Source organism: Balaenoptera musculus, chromosome 14 (assembly GCF_009873245.2).
Source record: "Balaenoptera musculus isolate JJ_BM4_2016_0621 chromosome 14, mBalMus1.pri.v3, whole genome shotgun sequence".
NCBI lineage: Eukaryota > Metazoa > Chordata > Mammalia > Artiodactyla > Balaenopteridae > Balaenoptera > Balaenoptera musculus.
The window spans coordinates 64,416,366-64,436,614 of NC_045798.1; the positions used below are offsets into that span (position 1 = coordinate 64,416,366).

The following is a 20,249-nucleotide window of genomic DNA, read 5'->3' on the forward strand; positions in this document are numbered from 1 at the left end:
GCGCACACTGGGCGGGGGAACTTCCTGACAGGAAACGCTGTGGAAACCGGGCCCAGTCTGGCCATGGCAAACTGGTTTGGCTCAGAACTGGCCAGAGTGGACAGGAGACCTCGGGCAGTCGCACATCACAATTAGACTGGACTTGTCCGAGTTCATGTTCTCTCTTGTCCCCTCTAAGCAAGCAGACACTGTAATAATCTGCACACCACAGGGGGAGAAAGGTACCATTTTTTTTTAATCCAGGAAAAAAAAAAAACCACCCTAATTTAGGTCGCAGAGACATAAAGGGCTATTGGTTGGGAGCAGCAAATCAGCAGCAGACGGAGGCAGCTGAGCAGAGCCAGGCCAAGCAGGGCTGCTGCCCCCGGGCCACCAGCCTGAGTCACCCGGGTGGGGAGGGCAGGCGGTGATGGGCAAGGGGTGTTTATCTTTATTCTTGGGCCGGGGTGTGGGGTGCAGGAAACAATGGGAACAGAAGAGTCCTTGGGGCTGGGACAGGCGCAGTGTTGCACCAGAGAATTCAAACAGGCCCTGAATTGGAACAGGGAGAAGGCCTTTCCTCCCCTCTCCACCCCTGGCTCTCCTCCCCTCCCCACCCAACAAGACCTTGCAATTCCCTTTTTGCAGGGCTAAGTCTGGCTGTGGCTGGCCAGCTGGTCCCCGCCCCAGCTTTCCCACCCACTTTCGTTAAGAGCCAGGCCCTCCTGCTGCTGGCGTGGGTGGTTCTCCCCTGCCTGGACTCCCTCTCTGCTCGGCACCCTGTCCCTGGATTGTGTTCTGTCCCCTCTCCTAGGTTTTCCCTTTTCTCTCTTCACTTGAATTCATCTCCTGTAGTTCCCAATGGAAACGTGAGCTCCTGCGATGAAGGCCCTGTCCCTGCCTCTTAGGGCCCCAGCTCAGCCTGCAGTGAGTAGCCTGGTGACACTGCCCCCTGGAATGCGAGCTCTCAGGAACAGGGACCTCCACTATCTTGGTGGCCCTCCAGCCCTCCAACATGGGCCTGGCTCAGGGGCGAGTGTCTGTCATATGAAAGGATGAGTACCGCTGGGCATCCAGAGACCACCGCCCCCCCCCCCCCAGGAGAGCACAGGGGCTTAGAACATCCCAGCACCCTGTGTGGATAAGCACCCACTGAGGTGACATCCTTGTATAAAGAGGAGGGTTTGCATGATATCCTGAACTCAAGTAAGGATAGAACTTGCTCTGGGACACAGCGACCCGGTTTTCCCAGCCCCCCAAACCTCCCAGTGATAGAATGGAGAGAAGGTTGAGAGCCTGCCCTCAAAGATGCTCTCTATGGCCCAACATAGAAAAAAGAATCAAAGCATCTCTTAGCAGGAGTCAGAGCACTGCAGCCTGGGATGTAGAGCCAGGAAATGGCTCCGTCAAGGACACCTGTTCGTCAAAGGAATTGAGACCTTGGTCTCCTGCTGCCCAAAGTCCTTCTCATTCAGTGATGTTTTTGTGATGAGTCACATAGTTATTAACATACTGACACCATTTTTTTTTTTAATTCTCAAATTTTCCTTGACCCTTTGACCCCTCTAGTTAATTAAACTCACATCTTTGCCAGCATCAAAATAGGTCATCTCTCAGAGTGCACAGAGAAGAGCGAGAAGAGAAAAAAGGTGTTTTACAATGTTCCCAGCATACAAGCCTCTGTGCTTTTTCTCAAGCATTGTTTCTCCCACCCACAGTGCTACAGTTAAACAGCCCATTCAACAGAGTTTTGGTTTCTACCCTGTCATTCTCTCCCCGCTCAAATGCCCACCTGGTTCTATGGGTGACAAGGGACATAAAAGGGACCCTTGTAGGGTCGTAGCTGCAGCTCCTTGCATTCTTGTCTGGGGTGGGGTGGCAGTGTGGAAGGGCTTCTAGCCCAGTGCCTGGACAAGAAGACAGAAGCAAGATCGAAGTGGCAACAGCCAGCCCAGGAGAGGAGGCACGTGCTGGAACCTCCAGGGACTTGTTTGGGGCCCAGGGTTCCAGGAAGCCCAATAGTGGCCCTTCTTCACCTCCTGTGGGCTTGGCTGGGATCGGTTAGGATCATGCAGTTCCGAGTTGATCTATTCTACGTCCCACCTCCCCACTGCCAGGATGGGATCTGGGGGCTTCACCTGTAGCTTCTGGGGGAGTAAGAATCCCAGGCTTGCTTCCGCTTCTTCTGGGGGCGAGGCAGAGAAATCCCTCGGGCTTTTTCCCAGTGTCGGTTTTCTCCTCCCTGCATCTGAATGGGAGAGTGTTCAGGTTAAACAGAGGTGCCTGGAGCGACCCCACCTGCTTGGCTGGCTAATCCCCCAGCTCCTAAGCACGGGACCCCAGCTGTCCTCTGCAGACTAAGCACATAATCCATCTACGTGTACTTAAGACAGTGCCTGACTCTAGAACTTGGTGCTAGGGGGATGTTTGCTCCCTCTCCCCTCCCTCCCCTCCTCCTACCTCCCCAGGGCAGGTTCAGGCAAATCCAGCAGATGCCCACTGAGCCCCTTCTATGCAACAGGCAGGCCCTGGGCTGGGTGCTGCAGGACTGCAGGAGGGCGGTGGGGGTCAGGGTTCCACTGAATGAGCCGCTTCTGTGTCACAGGTACTTTGTGAGGTACTTTACTCCCATGACCCGATTTAACTTAACTTTCACAATTCTTCAATGTAACTATTAGTGTCCTAATTTTCTTACGAGGAGACTGAGGCTCCAAGAGTGAATGAAAGAACTGACAATCTAGTAGCTGCAATGGGTTCTTTATTTAAAAAAACCCACAAAACTCGGTACAGTTCAATGTGGTAAAGGTCCGGGAAAGAAAAGCAGAGAGTGCTTGGATGCCCAGAGTAAGGCAGATGCGGGTGGGGATTTAGCCTGGGGGACGGGCCACCAGCAGTTTTTCTCTATCCAGGACACTAATGCCAAATGCTCCCTGCTTTACAAGCACCTCCGGCCGCTGAGAGCATTGTCTATGCTCAGGAAATACTGGTTGCCCGAGTGGTTGATTTCCCAAGCAGAGGAGACACAAGAACCCCAGGGGCAGGTGAGGGCTCTGGTCTTGGCAGGAGCCTAGTTCAAATTACTGGTGGACTTGCGTCCTCACTGATCCACTGAGCCCTTGGGATGGGACTCCTACAATGTGATGGTTCCACAGGGAATCCCCTGGACTTGCAGGTCAGAGCCAGGAGTCCCATAATGCACCGCTCCACTGAGAACCCACAGGAGCCCAGGGGCACGCAGTGCCTACACCTCCTTTCCCCCGGCCCCCAGCCCTGACCACGCTCACTTTTTCTGTTAATCTAATTAAATCAAGGAGGAAGCTTCAACTAAGTACTAACCTGGCTTAGTACCTTTCCTTAGCATCCTACGTGTGTGTGTGTGTCTGAGAGCCTCTAATCAAGAGAGTCCCTTCTAGCAAAGGCAATGGGAACAGAATGGAAAGAAATTTATAATATATTATATAGGGGAAAAAAGTGAAAAAAATGTCCTCCTCTTTTGTTTTTTTCTTATTATAAAGGCTCATTCCTAAAAATATTAGAAAATACAGAAGAAGGAAAGGAAGAAAATAAAAGTCACTGTTCATCCGGCTATTCGGGGTCCCCCTCATTCACACCTTCTGATATCTGTATTTTTATGCATACTGGTGTTTCAAAAATGGGAATATACACTATAAACTGCCTTGTAATCTGCTTTTTTTTCACTTAACAATATTCATACATTTTTTTCCACACTGTCCCCATTGTCTTTGCTAGAAAGGAGTTCAGCTGGTCTCTTGGTTACAGGCTGTCATATACACCTTGGGTGGTAAAGCCAGGTTAGTACTTAGTTGAAGTCTCGCCTTTGATTTAATCTGACTAACTGAAAAACTGTTGGAGAGAAAAATGAGAGTGGGGAGGAAAAAAAGAGAGTCTATAGATGCACACTGGCAGCTACCTTGAAAAACTTCGTTCCAGAACAAATGTTTGAAGAATTCTCCCTCCATCCTCCAGGATTCTAGCACCCATCTCCTCTGAGTGGGGAGGAACTCCTGGACGGTGAGTGGGGGGATGCAAGTCCTTGTCTCCCTAGGACTCCCTGAGATCTGCGTCCTTCTCACCAGGGACCCACTGCTGAAGGCTGTGTTCCCAAAACTTATAATTAAAGGAGAAACTGATAATTAGCCAGTCAATTGAGACAAAGTAGATGGTCACACTTCGGGCCCACCTGGAGGTAAATGTTTTGGACCTGAACTACTTAGTGTGGCTGAATTAACCAGGTACCCGTCAGGCCTGCCCACCTGCAGAGGGCTATCCTCCCACAGCTGAGCATGGTGCGAACAAATCCAAAGTCAAAAGTCACAAAAGTTCCAAAAGTGCTTTGGAGCATCCCAGAGCCCTCTTGGGCTTGTGCCCATGAGCATTTCAGGGCAGAAAATCTGTTCCCATTTCCCTGCTCTTAATGGGGGTGACAATTAGCAGAATGAGACGGGTGGTACTTGAAAACATCCTATTGGTGACTCTGATATGGCGTGCCCCTAGTCCACTTCAAGCCTCCTTCCTCTTATTGAGGGTCCCTGCAATAAACACACAAAACTGGCGAATGAGAAAGGGTGTGTGGGGCACACCCACAGACCCAGCAAACCCGAGCCTAGTACAAGGCCTGGCATGGAGTAGCTGCTTAAGATGAGTTGTTGAATGAATGAATGAACGAGCAGAGAAGTGGGGTGAGAAAGTTCAGTCAGGGCATATGTACAGGATACCAAAGAGTTCAGCTGCTTTCAGCAACAGAGGCATGTGTGAAAGTGGTGGGAGGTGAGCTGCTGAAGTTACAAGAGCTAACTGTGGCAGCAATGACCACGTTTACTGAGCACCTATAAGTGCCCAGGCACTAGGTCACACCGTGTCCTCCATCCTCACTGACGGAGTTGGATCTTACCATCACCATCTCCCAGCAGGCAGGACCAGCACTCAGGCCCTGCTTGATGCCCCGCTGCCTCCCCTGGTGCTGAAGTAAGAGGTTGGGTAGGACTCATCATCAGGCTCTTTCCATCCCCTACCTTCCCCAGCTCACATGGCAGACCCAGCCTGAACTTAAGCTGCATCCACCCAGAATCAGAGCAGGCCAGGGCCCGTCTGGGAGGGCCTGGGAACCAGGCAGCCAAGCATCTGTTGTTTGAAGGAGCAAGCTGCCCACCAAATGTGACTCTTCCTAAGGCAGATGGAGCTGAAGGTCACAATCTGGACCCTCAAATGGTTCCCTCAGGCTTGGAGGTGATGGGAGATTTGGGTGCAGCTGGATTCTGTTGCTAAGATGGCCCTCTAGTGCATCTCCCAAGATTCCAATATCCCTTCTCATCTGCTTATTCATTCACTTAACAAATAATTATTGAGTACATACAATGTACCAGGTTCTGCACTAGGAAAGGAGTCCTAAAGGGAGAGTGCATTCTAAAGGGCCTGTGTCTCTAACATCTCTGAGATGGGAACACAGGCCCCCAGGGGCCTATGCTACAGGTGCCAGCACAAAGGTGCGAAAGTGTGTCTTCCCGCCTCTGCAGAGAACATAGTGCGGGCCCCTAGTGGTGTTCCCTCCGGGTGGGCAGGGCCCCCTCGACCTTGGGTCTGTACCCTGGCCCACACTCCACAGGCGGCAGCAGGCCGGCCACGCAGGATCAGTGCAGCAGGCCCCAGCATGAGGACAGCAAGTTGGCAGGTGCACAGAGCAGGAGTCATGAGACACCTTGGGCACACGGAGGATCGTGGTGAATGCAGCCCCAGACTCGCTGAAAGCTCAGCTATAGGAAACCCAGAGTGGCAGAAAGAGCCAGCGGAATACTATTGTTTATTACTTCCACTGCGACCCTAGTTTATACCCAGGGAGTATGGCATAGGAGACACAGGCTGTACTTATGCTATGGTTATTAGGAATTATAGAGGGGTTTTTTTTTTGCGAATTGAGTTTAAAGTCACGTAACAGAAAACTAACCATTTTAAAGTAAACAATTCAGTGGCATTTGTACGTTTGCAATATTGTGCAGCTGACACCTCTATCTAGTTCTCAAATATATTCCTCCTCCTAAAAGGAGACCCCATAGCCATTTAGCAGTTACTCCCACCTGCCCCTCCCCCAGATCCTGGCAACAACCAATCCACCTTCGGTCTCTATGTATTTACTCATTCTGGATATTTCATGTAACTGGGATCATATAATATGTGACCTGCTCTGTCTGGCTTCTTTCACTTGGCATAATGTTTCCATGGTTCGTCTGACTTGCAGCATGCACTAGCACTTCACTCCTTTTGATGGCTGAATAATACTCTGTTGTATGGCTCTGCCACAATTTGTTTATTCATTTATCTGTGGATGGACTTTTGCATGGTTTCAGCCTTTTGGCTATTGTGAATAGTGCTATATGAACATGTGTGTTCGTTCAACAAGAATTTGAGTCTGTTTTCATTTCTTTTGGGTCTTCTCCCAGGAGTGGAATGGCTAAGGGAATGAGAGTTTTTAGAGCTGGGATGAACTTAAAGGTCAGTTAGTACAATTTTATAGATTGGGAAACTGATACCTGAGGAGATTATCTGCCCTGCTGGGGGTCACATATGTGTCAGGATGTGGGGCGTGGCCAGAAGCCAAGTCAAAAGCACTTCTAAGTTCACCACATCTAAGTGAAGACTCATTGCCTGTTGTGTGGGTTCCATGTTGTGGAGGTTCCGTGGTGTCCAGCACAGAGCCTCTTGCACGTGATAGGCACCAAATATTTGTGGAGTGAACGAATGAAAACAAACATCTACACCCAGTTTTTTAAAGCATTACCCACTCTGAAAAGGGAAGTGCCCATTATCCCATCTTGGAGGTTCAAAGCATCTTGGGGAACAATTCTACAAGGGTCAGAATAAATGTGCCCATCGAGGAGATAAACTCCACCGGAGTGGGACCGGGGGGTTGCCTGTCACTCCACTTCCTAACCTTTTCCTCCCTGACTGGTTCAACTTCTCCTCAGTACCTCCCAGAGTAGGGTGGGTGAAGCTGGCTGGGCCTTACTGAACCACAGTGGCCCAAGGAGAAGGCAGCCGGCCCACCCCTTGGCCAGAGACTCTCAGGGCCCATACGCATGATGGAATGCCCTCACTCTGGGAGAAGGCAATGGGCTCGAGCCTGTCTGATAGGCCAGCTGTACCATTGGGTTCTCATGGTACCAAGCGGTTCTATTTTGTGGGGCATGATACAGCCCCCAGGACTTCTGCTTGGGATCTGTGGTTCTACTTCCAAGGAGACTGAGCAAAGGCACCTCTGCCGGCAAAAAAGCCTGGTCTGTGGGCCAGTGGATGAATGCCCAGGTGTTATGGGGCACGGGCAAGCTCCTTCCTCACCTTTCCACCTCCTCCACCATCTGCAGGACCATGGAAACTTCTGTCAGCCACACAGTGAGGCTATCCTAATGACACAACTGTTCCTCCAGAAACAGGGAGCTGTCACCACACAGGTGCAAAGCCCACTGATATTCTAATAGTTTCTCTGGAACCCACGTGGTGTTGAGGCGACATCTCAACGTCTCCATTGGCTGCGAGGTGATAGCCTCGGATCAGATCAGCCCTGCATGGAGTACAAGGGCTTCTGTGCCAGTGTGCTGTCAACCTGAACACTTCAGGCACCTCGGGGGACAGTGTCCTGAGTCCTGTGCCCAACAGCTCTAGTCTTGAACAGGCACAGATGTGTGACTCTCAGGTGCCTGAGTGTCCATTGAAGTCATCGGTGCTGCCGGTAAATGACAGTGCAGCCGGGGATTTACCTTGTCCTTCCGTGGAGGACACTTATTTATAGTCCTCTGTAGACCCCAGTGACAGTCCATACACTTCAGGTATTGACATGCATGAGTAAGTGAAGGGAGCCACAAACAGGACTCAAATTAATGCACAGGAAAGGAAGGAGCAAGGGCTTGAAATTCACAATTCCCAGGTATCGTTCCACCCCCCATTCTATCCCTACCTGGCCTTGGCAAGTCCTTTTACCTCTGCAGCACTCAGTTTCTGCATCTGTAAAGGAAGGAAAGGCCTCTGTACCATCCCTTCAAGCTCTGAAGTAATCTCTGTACACGGGCACACGTGTACGTCACATTGGAGATGTGACAGCAGGCTGTGGCTGACATGGCATCGTGGGACGTGCATTGAGCTGTCCCGACACACAAGCTGCCGTGGGCTCTGCCAGTCGCTGCCTTGGCTGCACACAGCTAGGTGTGTGAGAGCCATCAGAATCCACAGAGCCCGCGTTCCTCCCACCATCCTCCTTTGCCTCAGCCACTCCAGGGAGCGTGGGCGAGCCCAAGGGCTCCTTCCTGCCTCTTCCCCAATTTGGAATTTGTGCATTCTTTTATGCACTCATCCTCTGTTTAGCCTCTCATCAAGCATTATTGCACTCTTCCTGGGAGCCAGACCCTGGGCGGATGTACAGCTGTCCCTGGAGGAGCCACAGCTGAGAAGTCCAGGCAGCCTCATGCGCAAATAAACGCGCTCTCTCGAGGGTAATATTTGAGGATAAAGATGTGTACCGGGAACAGTGGGGCAGCAGAAGGGAGGTGTCAAGGCTGTTGGGTGGGGCTGAAAGGAGGACTGAAACCACCTTAGAGGAAGTGGCCCTTCAACTAGCCCCTGGGGGAACAGAGAGGACCAAAGCCCAGCGGCCCCGAGCAACTGGCTAAAGACCTGAACTGCAGGTAAGAAACTACAGGCCCCCTGCACCCCCATCTCCCAGCCCAGTTCCAGGCAGCCTCCCATCTCCCTGGTCCACTGTGACCCTCCCCTTCCAGTCTCTACAGATCCACAGCCTGATGCCCACAATCAGCATTTCATCACCTCTGATGCTGATGGTTTGCCCTCGGAGACAAAACCCTACAAGATCCTGGGCCTCATCTCGTATTCCTGATTTCTCCAGTGCCTTCCAGAATCAGGGGTGGGCATGGGGCACGTGCCCCCAAATGATTCAGGGTTCACCTATTCATCACAGTGACACAGCTGCCAGGCAAACGGTGCCCCAGGCGGCTGTCCTTCCTACAGCAGGTGGTCCTTCCATACACGAGCACACAGAGTGTCAATAGGGGCAGCCGAATTCCAGTTTCCCCCAAGAACTAGCCCTCTCCAGAGATATTACAGAGTGTCTCATTTTACTTAGGGTAAATCCCTTGAAATGCATGAACAACAAAAACTAAAATTAACGTTCTTCTTGACGCAAATATTCAAGATGGGGAGTAGAAACCTCTCCTGCAATGAAAATGAGACCTCAGGGGGCCAGCTCTCAACTCCAAGCCAACTAAACAGCCACACTTCTGCTGATGCTTGGCATGGCCTCCCATCCTGCGACTGGTCAGCACCTCTGGAACTGTCCACGTCATGACCAAAAAGTCTGACGTAGCCTCTGAAAGGGAGGCAGTTCTGTGGCAGTTTTAAAGGCTGTGATTTGGCTCATTCTAAGGGATTTCTTTCCAACACTACCATCAGGGTCCTTCTCCCTCTCAGTCCCTCTCCTCAGATCTCAGTGTACTGCCTGCAAATCGACAAGTGTCCATAATCAGGTTCAGCTCAGCAAAATGTTTTAACTCCTACTATGTGCAGAAGACTCTCTGCCTGAGCTTTCCAACATGGAAGCCACCAGCCCATGTGGCTACCGAGCACGTGAAATTCGGCTAGTCAGATGAAGATGAGCCGTGGGGGTAAACTATACACCGGGTTTTGAAGACTTAGTACAAAACAAAGCTAGAGAATAAATTACAAATAATTTTTATACGAATTACATGTTGAAGTGATAATATTTTGGATACATTGGGTTAAATAAAATATGTCACCAAGATTAATGTCACCTATTTCTTCTTCTTTTTTTAATGTGACGACTAGGAAAATTATAAAGTGAATATGTGGCTTGCATGATATTTCTGTAGGAGAGTGATGGTCTGTATACTAGAGAAGAAAAGCATCACAATGGTTTGGGGCTCTGGGGCATTCTGAGTGAGTTGAAATTAAAACAGTCTCCATAAGGCATTTGTTTTCTACATAATTATTTGCTAGTCGCTTGTACCACCTGCTTGGAGAAGATTCCAACACACTGAGCCTTTTAGCAGGGCAACAGAGTATGAGATGTTTGGGGCAAGAGGTGGGATCTGACCCATCATTATTCTCTGCAGGTGAGACTACAGGTAAAACTCTTTCACAGTGATCTCCGGGTGTGATCAAATTGTTAGGCAGGTTGGAATTTTCTCAACCCACCTGCGTTGCTAGCAATCATGTTCATGATCTGTAGGGACCCAAGATGGAAGGAGGGGTCACTCAGGCCCTCAGCAGAGGACCAGCAATCTCAAAGAAATGCTGGAATCTGGCTAAGAAAGGAGGAGACGTGTGCAAACAGTCTCAGTTCCTCACCTCCCTTCTGGGATGTTTGCTTGCGGAGAGGTATTAGTTAGGGGAGTTCCATGACCAGATATGTGGAAAGAAAGAAGTATAGACAGGCAGCATACTCTGTGTCCCTTCCATGGGCTGGGCATGGGTTTTATGTAATCTCACTATCCTCACCACAACCCTGCTGGGTGGGTATAGGCCCATTTTATAGATGAGAAAACTGACGCTCAGAAGGTTGACTCACCCAGGTACTAATGCAGGTTGCTTCTGACTGCCCCCCACAGAAATGATTTGATGCATAAAACTGCTGGGGGATTAGGCCTGGCCTAGAAATCAGGCCACATGTCCTGGATTCAAATTTCAGGAGTTGGGTGATCTTGGACAAGTGGTTTTCTCTCCCTGAACCTCAATTTTCTTGGGAAAAAAAAAAAAAAAAGTAGGTATTGGTGGACAAAACCAGTGTTTCTTTAACTTTTTTCAACTATAACCGATTATAACATTTTTTTTCCATGTCCAGGATCTAAATCTATGTGTGTGTAAAATGGAAAGAAAAGTTTGATTGAACAATATTTACTTTATTCTGTAACATCTTATGGAAAAACCTGAAAGAACTTTTTGGCCAACTCAATACATATGATGCATGTTAACATTTTCTAATCTATTCTATTTATATATATATACATATATATATGTATATATGTATATATATATATTTAAGCTGGTGGATTGCGACCCACTAGACTGATCATATGACCCACGATAAGCTGCCACCTACAGTTTGAAAAACAGTGCTCCAAATGATTGATTTCCAAGCTTGTCTCCAGAACTAACATCCTGAGGGTCTGTAAGCACCTCGGTCTCCGATCAGCTCTCCCCCTGCCCCTCGCGCTCCACCCACCCCGCCCCTCCTCACACAGACGAGGCCCAGAGAACTTAACATGTTTCTCACTGGAATCAGAGAGCAGACGAGAGGAGCTGTAAGAACACTGCCTCCGACCCATCAAGAGGTCCCCGTCCGTGCAGGCTGTTTGCTGGGACATGGAAATCTCTCTATTATAACAGAATGCTTCTCTGTAATAGAATTTGTTATAATGGGGCTTTACCATTCAATCTAGCAGCAAAATACATTTCAGAGCCCTGGAAAAGACGTACCTGAAGTCCCCCTGATTGTAAACAGTGCCAGTGTAAGGAAACCCCGTTGCCCCTTCTGATTACAAGGTTATAAAGAGCCTTATTTTGGCAACCCCTATCAGGAGCTTATTTTCCCTCCTAGCTCGTCTCTGAAGAAATGACGGCCTCATCCTAGGGTGAGGGGCCGGGTGTGCTCTAATCCCATGCGGTGAATGGGGGGAATCATGACATTCAGACACAGCCGAGATGTCTGCCAGGGTTGTTACAAAGAAAGCCTCACCCCTCCCCGACTTCCTGCTAGTGCCTGTGCAAGGTCTCTACACCAGAGTGTTCCTGAAGCTTCTGTGGGCACGAGGCCTCCTCTGCATCCAGGTTCCTTGTCTATGACCCCTGGGTGGATGTCCCGGTGTGCTCAAGTGTGGCACTGAGAAGGCAAGCAGGGGGCATGTGGCCCCGGCCCCAGAGCAGCTAAGGAGGTGAATGGCACTGGGGGCAGGCCCAGCTTCCAGAAGGCAAAAGGAGGGCCTCGCAGCCAGGAGCAGAGGTCAGGGGTAAACAAGGCATGAGGTGCTGCCACAACAGGCCACTCCTCCCCACGCTGGGCCTTTCAGTGACTCTCCACGTTGCCTTGAGTGGGCATATGCCTGTGTTTCACTTCACAGTTTCTTTTATTTCACTTGTCATGTTAGGAGCTGTTCTATCTTCAGAGTTGGCTTAACTCCTAGGAGTGGTGGCAGGTGGCTCCTGGGGTCCCAGCCAGCCTTCCCTCAGTGCTCCTGCGCCCCTCCGGGCTGACTCCGCTGGGGCCAGCACATCTGCACTTCCCTGAGGTAGTCAACAAACACCTGGAGACCACAGTGGGCCGTGAGCCATGCACAGGGGAATTGCTCAGGCCCCACCAACACTACGCCCAGGCCCAGGCCTCACGGCTCGTGCTTACAGTTTCAGAGCCAGCGTGGGCAAGACGGGCTTCCAGAACTCTCTCGGCCAGAGCTGAGCCCTCCCACACCCTTCTCAGGCTCCTCAGGTCCTGCATCAGAACCTGGGAAGTCTGCAGTTTTCAGCACCTGGCAGGACATGGGCAGAAGTTGAGGCTGCTTGTGTGGGTTCAGGAAGGGCCTCTGTCACCCTAACCCCTTTCCTACTGTCCCCGCAAGCCTCCTCGGCTGGCTGATGCCCATAATTCCACAACCAAATTCCTCTGGGGCAAGACAAACCTGGACTTTAGCCCATGTTAAAATGCCCATATCTGGGAGTGGCATCTTTAGAATCTTACCAGCCACTTACATCTTAGAATGAATGAGTGCATGCAAAGCAACTCAGCTGAACTAAAGGGCTTACCTGTGTCTGGGCCTTTGCTGGGCCTTACGGTGGAAGAAAAGGAAAGAAGACATAGTCCTGTTGTCAAGGGGCTGCGGTCTAGTTCACAGGCTCCTGACAGCAGGCTTTGAGGGAGAGCTGGGAGTGTGCTGGGGAAAGGAGGCGGAGGAGCGGGGAGGGAAGGGACCCATTTTCCCACCAAGTATGTTTAGCCTTGTGATGCCTGCCCGAGGGGGCTCACTACCTACCCCTCCCCCAAGAGAATTTTCCCCAGCAAAGAAGTTCGTCACAGGCAAATGTTAGACACAAATTTGTACTTCCTGAACAAACATGAACTGACAAGGAGTAGAAGATGTAAAAACACAGCCCCTAGACCAGGGTTAGGATTCCTGCTCTGAGATCTAATAGCTGTGACTCTAAGTGACTTAACCTCTCTGCACCTCAGTTTTCTCATCTGTCAAGTGGAGAGAATAATAATAATACCTACCTCCTAGGGTTATTGTGAGGATCAAAAGAGTTCATAAAGTGCTCAATAAACATTAGCTATTAATAGTATACAAGAGTAAATCTCTTCAGGGGAAACTGAATGTTGACTGCTTAGAACTGGACTTCAGGCTCACTGCAAGGGGTGGGGGTCCGGACAGACTCTGGGACCCTTTATGAATGTCTGGGATCTTCAGAGACGCCTTCCTGCCCTGGCCAGTGGCCCTGCTTTGTCCAGTGGCAGGTGCAGTGACTCTGGCCCTGTTGGGAGGTATCTGAAGGGCTCCGGCTCCTTCTCCAAGCACTTCTCCAGATCCCTACTGCTGCCCTGACCGTGCCTGGCTCATCTCAGCCAGCGGTCATCCGAGGCCAGGGAACCCCTGGCTATCCCAGGGGCAGCGTGGACAGCAGGGCCCCCTCTTTGCTCTCCCTGCGCTAGTCTACTCTGAACACTGCTGGCTGACTCATTTAGGAGAACAACCTGGATCATGTCTTTCTCTTGCCCACTCATCTTCGTTGGGTGATTAGTACTTAGTGCTAAGTACTTGGTACTTAGTACTTCGCCCTTGGTAAGGGGGACAATTCCTTAACCTGGCATTCACGTTGCCTCCACCTTCTTCGTGGGCTTTTCTTTTTCTCGCTTCTGTTCGTACATAATAATCACAGTGAGCACTCATCGAGCTCTTAGTTTGTGCCTTTAACTGCTCCAAGGACTCCACGTGTATTATCTCATTTACTCATCATAACAACCTCCTGAGGTAGATAATATTCTTAGCCTCATTTTATAATAGGATATTGAGGCACGCAGAGGTTAAGAAACATACTCAAGGGAACCCCACTAGTTGATGGTGGAGCTGGGACTGAATCCTGGAAGCCAGGCTGCAGAGGGCCACCCCAGCCTTCTTTCAGTCTGGATCGCTTTCTGTTCCCCCAAAACGCCGGGCAGGTCCGGCTGCTCACGTCAGTTCTCTCACTGCCTGGAGTGCTCTCCCACTCTCGTCACCTCCAGACTCCCATCTTGCCCACAATGGAGCCCACGCAACAGGGTTCACGTGGAACCAGGGAAGAGTGCCCTACTGGTCAGGCAGGAATCATCTTTCCCTCTTTGCCACTTGGAGACGTGTGTGAACATCCTTTTACCTGCCTCATTGGATCCTGAGGGCCTGTCTGTGCACCTTTGATCTTTCTGCAGCAGCCTGGGCAGGATCAGGACCGTCAGTTAAATGAGTGAATACATGATGTGCAACAGGTTTTAAACTTTGCAGACACTCTAACACTTCCCATCTTATTTAATACTCGTGACGCTGTGTTGGGGTGGATATTGTTATCCCCGTGCAAATGATAATAGTAAGTACCACTTGTTAAGTACTGTGCTAAAGGGTTAATATATATTTTCTCAATAACTCCTTCCAGCTATTCTGAGAAGTAACTATAATGATCCCCATTTTCCAGATGAGAACACTGAGGTCAGAAATGCTCAGTGACCTTCCAGGATCATGCTTGGAGCCAACCCTGAGTCTCCCAGTGCTGACTTATACTCCTTTTCAGGATAAACTTGCATTTTAAATAGGCTATGTTCTCATTCTTGTTACTCTCGCATTTCTCCAATTTGATTCAAAGTGATCAGACCTGTAAGACCCCTCTGAAAGCTGGGCTGAGGGACCGCCACCTCATCCCCATCCCCGGCTCCTGGGAGCTGCTTAGTGGCTGCTGCTTGGTGCTGGCTGTTACAGGACCAGTGACTGACAGAGCCCAAAGGGCTCCAGATTTGTCTTACTTCTTAATGCCCTGCTTTTGCCGTTTTTCCCTATTCTACTTCATTCTTTTCTTTCTATTCTTTAAAGCTACCATTTACTTTTCAAAAAGCCTAAAAGCAGTAATTACATAAATATGTAAATAAATCCTCCTCATCAAGGCTGTACTCTGATCATCCACCTTAAATCAAACGAAACCCAGGCCATGCATAGGCTACAGTGCTAAATAGGGTTAAGGAAGAGAGAAGTGGTAGAAACAGCCTTAAGTTAGCCCGACAGGAGCTCACAGAATGGACACATTGCTCTGAGGCTGGGCTGTTAGAGAAACTGGCCTCGAAGGATGGACAACATTTAGGGATGCATAAGTTTTAGGCAGAGAAGGGGCTGGGCAGATGGTCTATTAAAAACAAAACAAAACAAAACAAAAAAAAACCCCAAAACCTGTAAAAACGAAGGAACAAAGAAATGAATACCGAAGATGTGTTCAGTATATCAAGTGGTTCCATTTTGGTTGGTGTGATGGATGGATAGAAGGAAACGGCAGGTGTGGACTTGGCAGTGGGCAGGTGGTCAAATTATGGAGATTCTTCAATGCCAGCCTAAGGAATTTGACCTTAATGTGATAAGCAGTGGGGAGCTACTGAAGATATCTGGATGCAAGAGCAATGGGTTGAAAACACAGTTCACTCGGTGGTGGTGTGCAAGCAAAGTTCCCTGGGTCTGGTTTACTAATCACAGAGGGAAGAAAGTGCTTGGGAAAAGTGCTCAGAGCCTGCATTTCTAATCAGCTTCCAGGTGAGGCCCATACTGCTGGTTCAAGGGCCACACATGCAGTAGCAATGTGAGAAAGTTTCGTCCTAAACCTAGATAGTTTTTTTCCACCCTTCAAAGCTTTGAAAAAATACTTCTGCCTGGCCCCTCCAGCCTAATTAATCAGACTCGGGGGTGGAGCCAGGCCTGGGTAGAGTTTAAAACTCTCCAGGTGCGTCTGGTGAGCGGGTAGGGTTGAGACTCGCCATCCCTAACTCCGGGGGTGAGCGTTCTTCTCTTCCCAGGTCCACCAAGGGTAGTTCCGTGATTCAGAACTCGGCAAAGGCAGTGGGAGCATGGCCAGTAAGCAGAGCCGTGAGGTGGGCAACCCCAAGCCCTCCCACCCTGGCCAACAGCCGGCACTCGGGAAGGCTCACATGGGGTGGGACGCAGCCATGGCAAGTGACGTGAAAACACCCACGTCCAGAGACGGCATGCTCTTTTTCCTCCAAGCCCCCTGATTTTCTCAGGTCATAAAAGGGGAAGGTGAGGCAGGAGCATGCACTGGGCCAGTCACGGGTCCTGCCTCCGTGTGCCCAGGATGGGGGAGAGGAGGTGAGCTCTCCACAGCTGGAGCTCCACCACAGCGCTGGTTGGCAACCGGGGCAGCTTGCTCTTTGGCGCTTGGCTACCTGGCCTCATCCCAGGCTTTGAATCTCTATCAAAGGGTGTTAAAATGACACCAAATGACAGACACCTACGGTGTTCTAGGTGTAATTCCACACGTTCCTGAACAATCACGGTCCCCGGGTGAGGAATGGGGAACTGGCCTTACAGACGAGCAAGGCAAGAAGAAGCAACCAAGTTCTCTCTGAGCTACTGCGCATCCTGAAGGCCCCAGCTGGGCTGAGCATGCTCAGTGAGGGGCATCAAAGAAAAAAAAAGAGCAGAGGCTGGAAGATGAGCAAAGGAATATGGGTCCGTGAGAGAGGCTGGGACTATGAATGCTTCACACGACCTAGGCTTGCCTTTCGAGCCTTGGCTGTCTTCAGTCCCCTTCCAAAGCCTTAATTTCCAGAAAAGTTGGGCAACCAGGCCACTTGGCTGCAGAATGAGTGTTTCCTGCTCCCTCCCTGAGCTTACCCCAGGCCAGAGAGACTCACTCTCCTGCTTCTCTGTTATCTGAGTCAGGCCCACCTTCCCCACCCCGCCTGGTCTTGTCGGGAGATGCCAGCCCACCAAGCTCCTTCCTCTCTGAACTCCAGCAGCCGCTGCCCTGGGTGCCCCTTATCTCTTCACTCGGCTTCTCTCTGCAGCAATGCTCTCCATTAGAAATATATTGCAGGCCACATGTGCAATTTAAAATCGTCTGGTAGCCACATTAAAAAGTAAAAAGAAATGGGTGAAATTAAGTTTTAACAATATATTTTAACCCAGTATGTGCAATATATGATTGTTTCAACATGTATCAATCATGAGGCATGTTAAGGTTTTTTTCTTGTCCTCAATCTTTGAAATCTGGTATTTCACCTTCGTGGGCACCTCAGTTTGGAGTGTCCACATTTCAAGTGCTCAATAGCTACAGGCAGCTATGGCTACTGCACGGACAGCTCTAGACTGTATGCACTTGGGGGGCGGGAATCGTTTACTAGCGCTCACAGATGCCCTGGATATGGAAGCTGGAGGAAATCTCAGGACCACCTGCTCTAACACCCTTGCTCTGCAGGTGCGGCAACAGCCTCAGCTCACGAGGGGAGGGACTCGCTATAAATCACAGTGACTAGAGGGTCTAGCCAGGCCAGAGATCTGTCTTCCAAACGAGACCCCAATGATCCTTCTGTGTCTCAGTCTGTGTGGTATTCTCTGTGCAAGAAGACTCTGCCCCTTTGCCCACCGTGGGTCCTGGAGGAAGGTGTTGACTGATCAGTGCCCAGTGGTACCTTAGGGTCCACTCAGTGGCCTCCGTTCATCCACTGGGCAGAGTCCAGCGCTCACACTTAGGCCAGTGCCTCCTTTTACCCCCCATCTCCTCCAGTCCTGGGTCAAGCTGTGACCCAGGAGAGAGAAGGACTCAGGAGGAAGGTACGTTGGCAAACAAGCCAGGTGTGGATGCCAATCACACAGTTCTTGGCAGCAGAAGCCATTCTGGGAATCCTGATGCACTAATATTACAATCATGAGGCAACCATCCATCCAATCGGCCACATGCTTGTTTCTCCTTGCTGGGTCCACACCTCCAGCCACAGAGCCCCAGCTGAAATTACAGGAGTACCACCTCCACTTCCTACACTCTGCATCCCCTCTGCAAGCCTACTCAACCCCGTCCTCCACACTCTGAACACTGGAGGCTACTAGACCTCTCTCGGGTAAGCCTATCAGCTGAGCTGCATGCCTAACAAGGAGCGGCTGCGCTGTGCCCACACCTGTTTATGCCAGTTGTGTTTGTTATTGTTATTTCACAACTTAATTAAATATAATGTAAACTGATGAAATAGAAATTCACAAAGAAAGTAAACTGGGGATTTCCCTGGTGGCACAGTGGTTAAGAATCCGCCTGCCAATGCAGAGGACACGGGTTCGATCCCTGGTCCGAGAAGATCCCATGTGCTGTGGAGCAACTAAACCCGTGTGCCACAACTACTGAGCCCATGTGCCACAACTACTGAGCCTGCACTCTAGAGCCTGCGAGCCACAACTACTGAGCCCACGTGCTGCAGCCAGTGAAGCCCGTGAGCCTAGAGCCCGTGCTCCACAACAAGAGAAGCCACCGCAATGAGAACCCCACGTACCACAATGAAGAGTAGCCCCCGCTCGCCGCAACTAGAGAAAGCCCACATGCAGCAACGAAGACACAATGCAGCCAAAAAAAAAGAAAGTAAACTGAAATTTACATGCAAATGAAAGTGACAGACTCAAAGGTGAATCATTAAAAAAATGCTGTTCAATTAGGTAGGTGTGAATGAGATAATAAAATATTGGAAAGCAAACCAGAAACCTAGAAGAATTTTGTACTCAAATATGCTTTGCATGTGTCTTTAAGTTCTTCACTTTAATAAATCCATTCTAGAAACCGCAGAAGATGACTTATTTATGAGGATGTAAAGTTTACGCAAGAAGAACAGTGGGGAACGCCAACCACTAAACCCATATATAAATAAGAGGCCTTGACCAACCTCAAGAGATTAGTGAAGAAATGTCCACATATATTCTAAGTCAAAATATTTAAGGTATTCATATACCTTTGGTTTCCGAGGCCTGCTTTAACTGGCTTTTTGGGTTGACTCATTAACTGTGGGTTCTAGGCAAAAGCTGACTAAGTCAAATTTTTGCCCTCTGGGGGAAGCCCGCGATATACAGCTGATCTCCACTGAACACTGTTGTTGAAGGTGTGAGGGGCATCTTGCATTTTAATATGGGGATCTTGTATTGGTCAGGGACCAGTCAAGACCAGGTAACTCAACAGAGAATTTAGTGCGGGGGGCGCATGTGAGAGAAGTCATGAGTAACGACAGCAGGAAGCTGGTAGAATACCAGGAGAGGAGATGGTATTAACAGAGCACTGACTCAGAGCTCTCCTGCAGGTGCCAGAACCACGGTGGGGATACCTGGGGGAAGCTGGAGCCGCAGACAGGACACAGGCATGGTAGAGATGCCACCAGGTTTAAAGAAGGGTGGGGGAGAGAGGGAGACACCTGGTTTCTCCCTTCCTCCTGCCCTCCTGCCCTGAGTTAGTGTCTCCCATTGGCCAAACCTAGCTAGAAACCCTCTGGCAAGGGAGCCCGGGCAATGCAGCTTTCGGGTCAGCCCCCAGCACGCAGAGCAGAGCGGGGAAGAAATGCATCTGAGGATATACAGGCCTAGGACTGGCCCAGATCTCCTGAAATCCAAAAAGGCCCCACTCGATGACTCAGAGTGGAATTTAAGACACTTTTAAGGCGGATCATGGAAAAGTGCATATTTGAGGCCGGAACAGGGAGAGGGCTGTCCTCCTGCTGCCCCACAATTGTGCTACATAAGTGACTGCTTATTCCGAGGCTGGCCTGAAGGGCAGCTCTGAAGAAAAAACAGGGACAGGGATTCCTTCAGATGCAGACACAGGAGCTCACAGAAGAGGAGGTAACGAAGTGCCCTGGGAAGGCTGAAGTGTTCAGTAAGAGGCAATGCCGGGCTGCACTCCAGCCTTTTAATTTTTAGGACTTTTAAAGCATTTGTAAAGGCTTTTAAAGTTTAATAGGCTTCTTGTTGATTCTAACCAAATCTAAAAGACGGCTAATTTAAATGGCCATTGCACTGTTTTGGCCATTGTCCAACTGCTGTCCTGAAGTCAGATGCTCGGGACCCCGTGGGCAACCTGGTCATGGCTGCCTAGACAATGATGCTATCGTCTGGCCGTGCCCCTATCATTTTTTTCCCTCTTGTTTTCAGTTTACGTGCAGCCGTTGTGGTGACTATAAAGATTAGGCAGCTGAT

The 20,249-nt window shown here is 49.9% G+C and overlaps 1 protein-coding gene across 18 annotated transcripts in view; it reads right to left on the bottom strand.

Moving 5' to 3' along the window:
• The window catches only part of ZBTB7C (zinc finger and BTB domain containing 7C), a 373,598-nt gene that overhangs the window by 41,594 nt on the left and 311,755 nt on the right, over window positions 1-20,249 (bottom strand). For 6 of the 18 annotated variants that reach the window (XM_036823635.1, XM_036823636.1, XM_036823633.1 and 3 more), the window contains one exon: window positions 2,118-2,227. The exons of 7 other annotated variants lie outside the window; for them this stretch is intronic. In XM_036823635.1, coding sequence (XP_036679530.1) covers window positions 2,118-2,227 — 110 coding nt within the window. Of the gene's footprint in view, window positions 1-2,117; window positions 2,231-7,945; window positions 7,993-20,249 lie in introns of those variants that run through there. 5 more of the 18 variants (XM_036823647.1, XM_036823644.1, XM_036823648.1 and 2 more) reach the window with 3 other exon arrangements.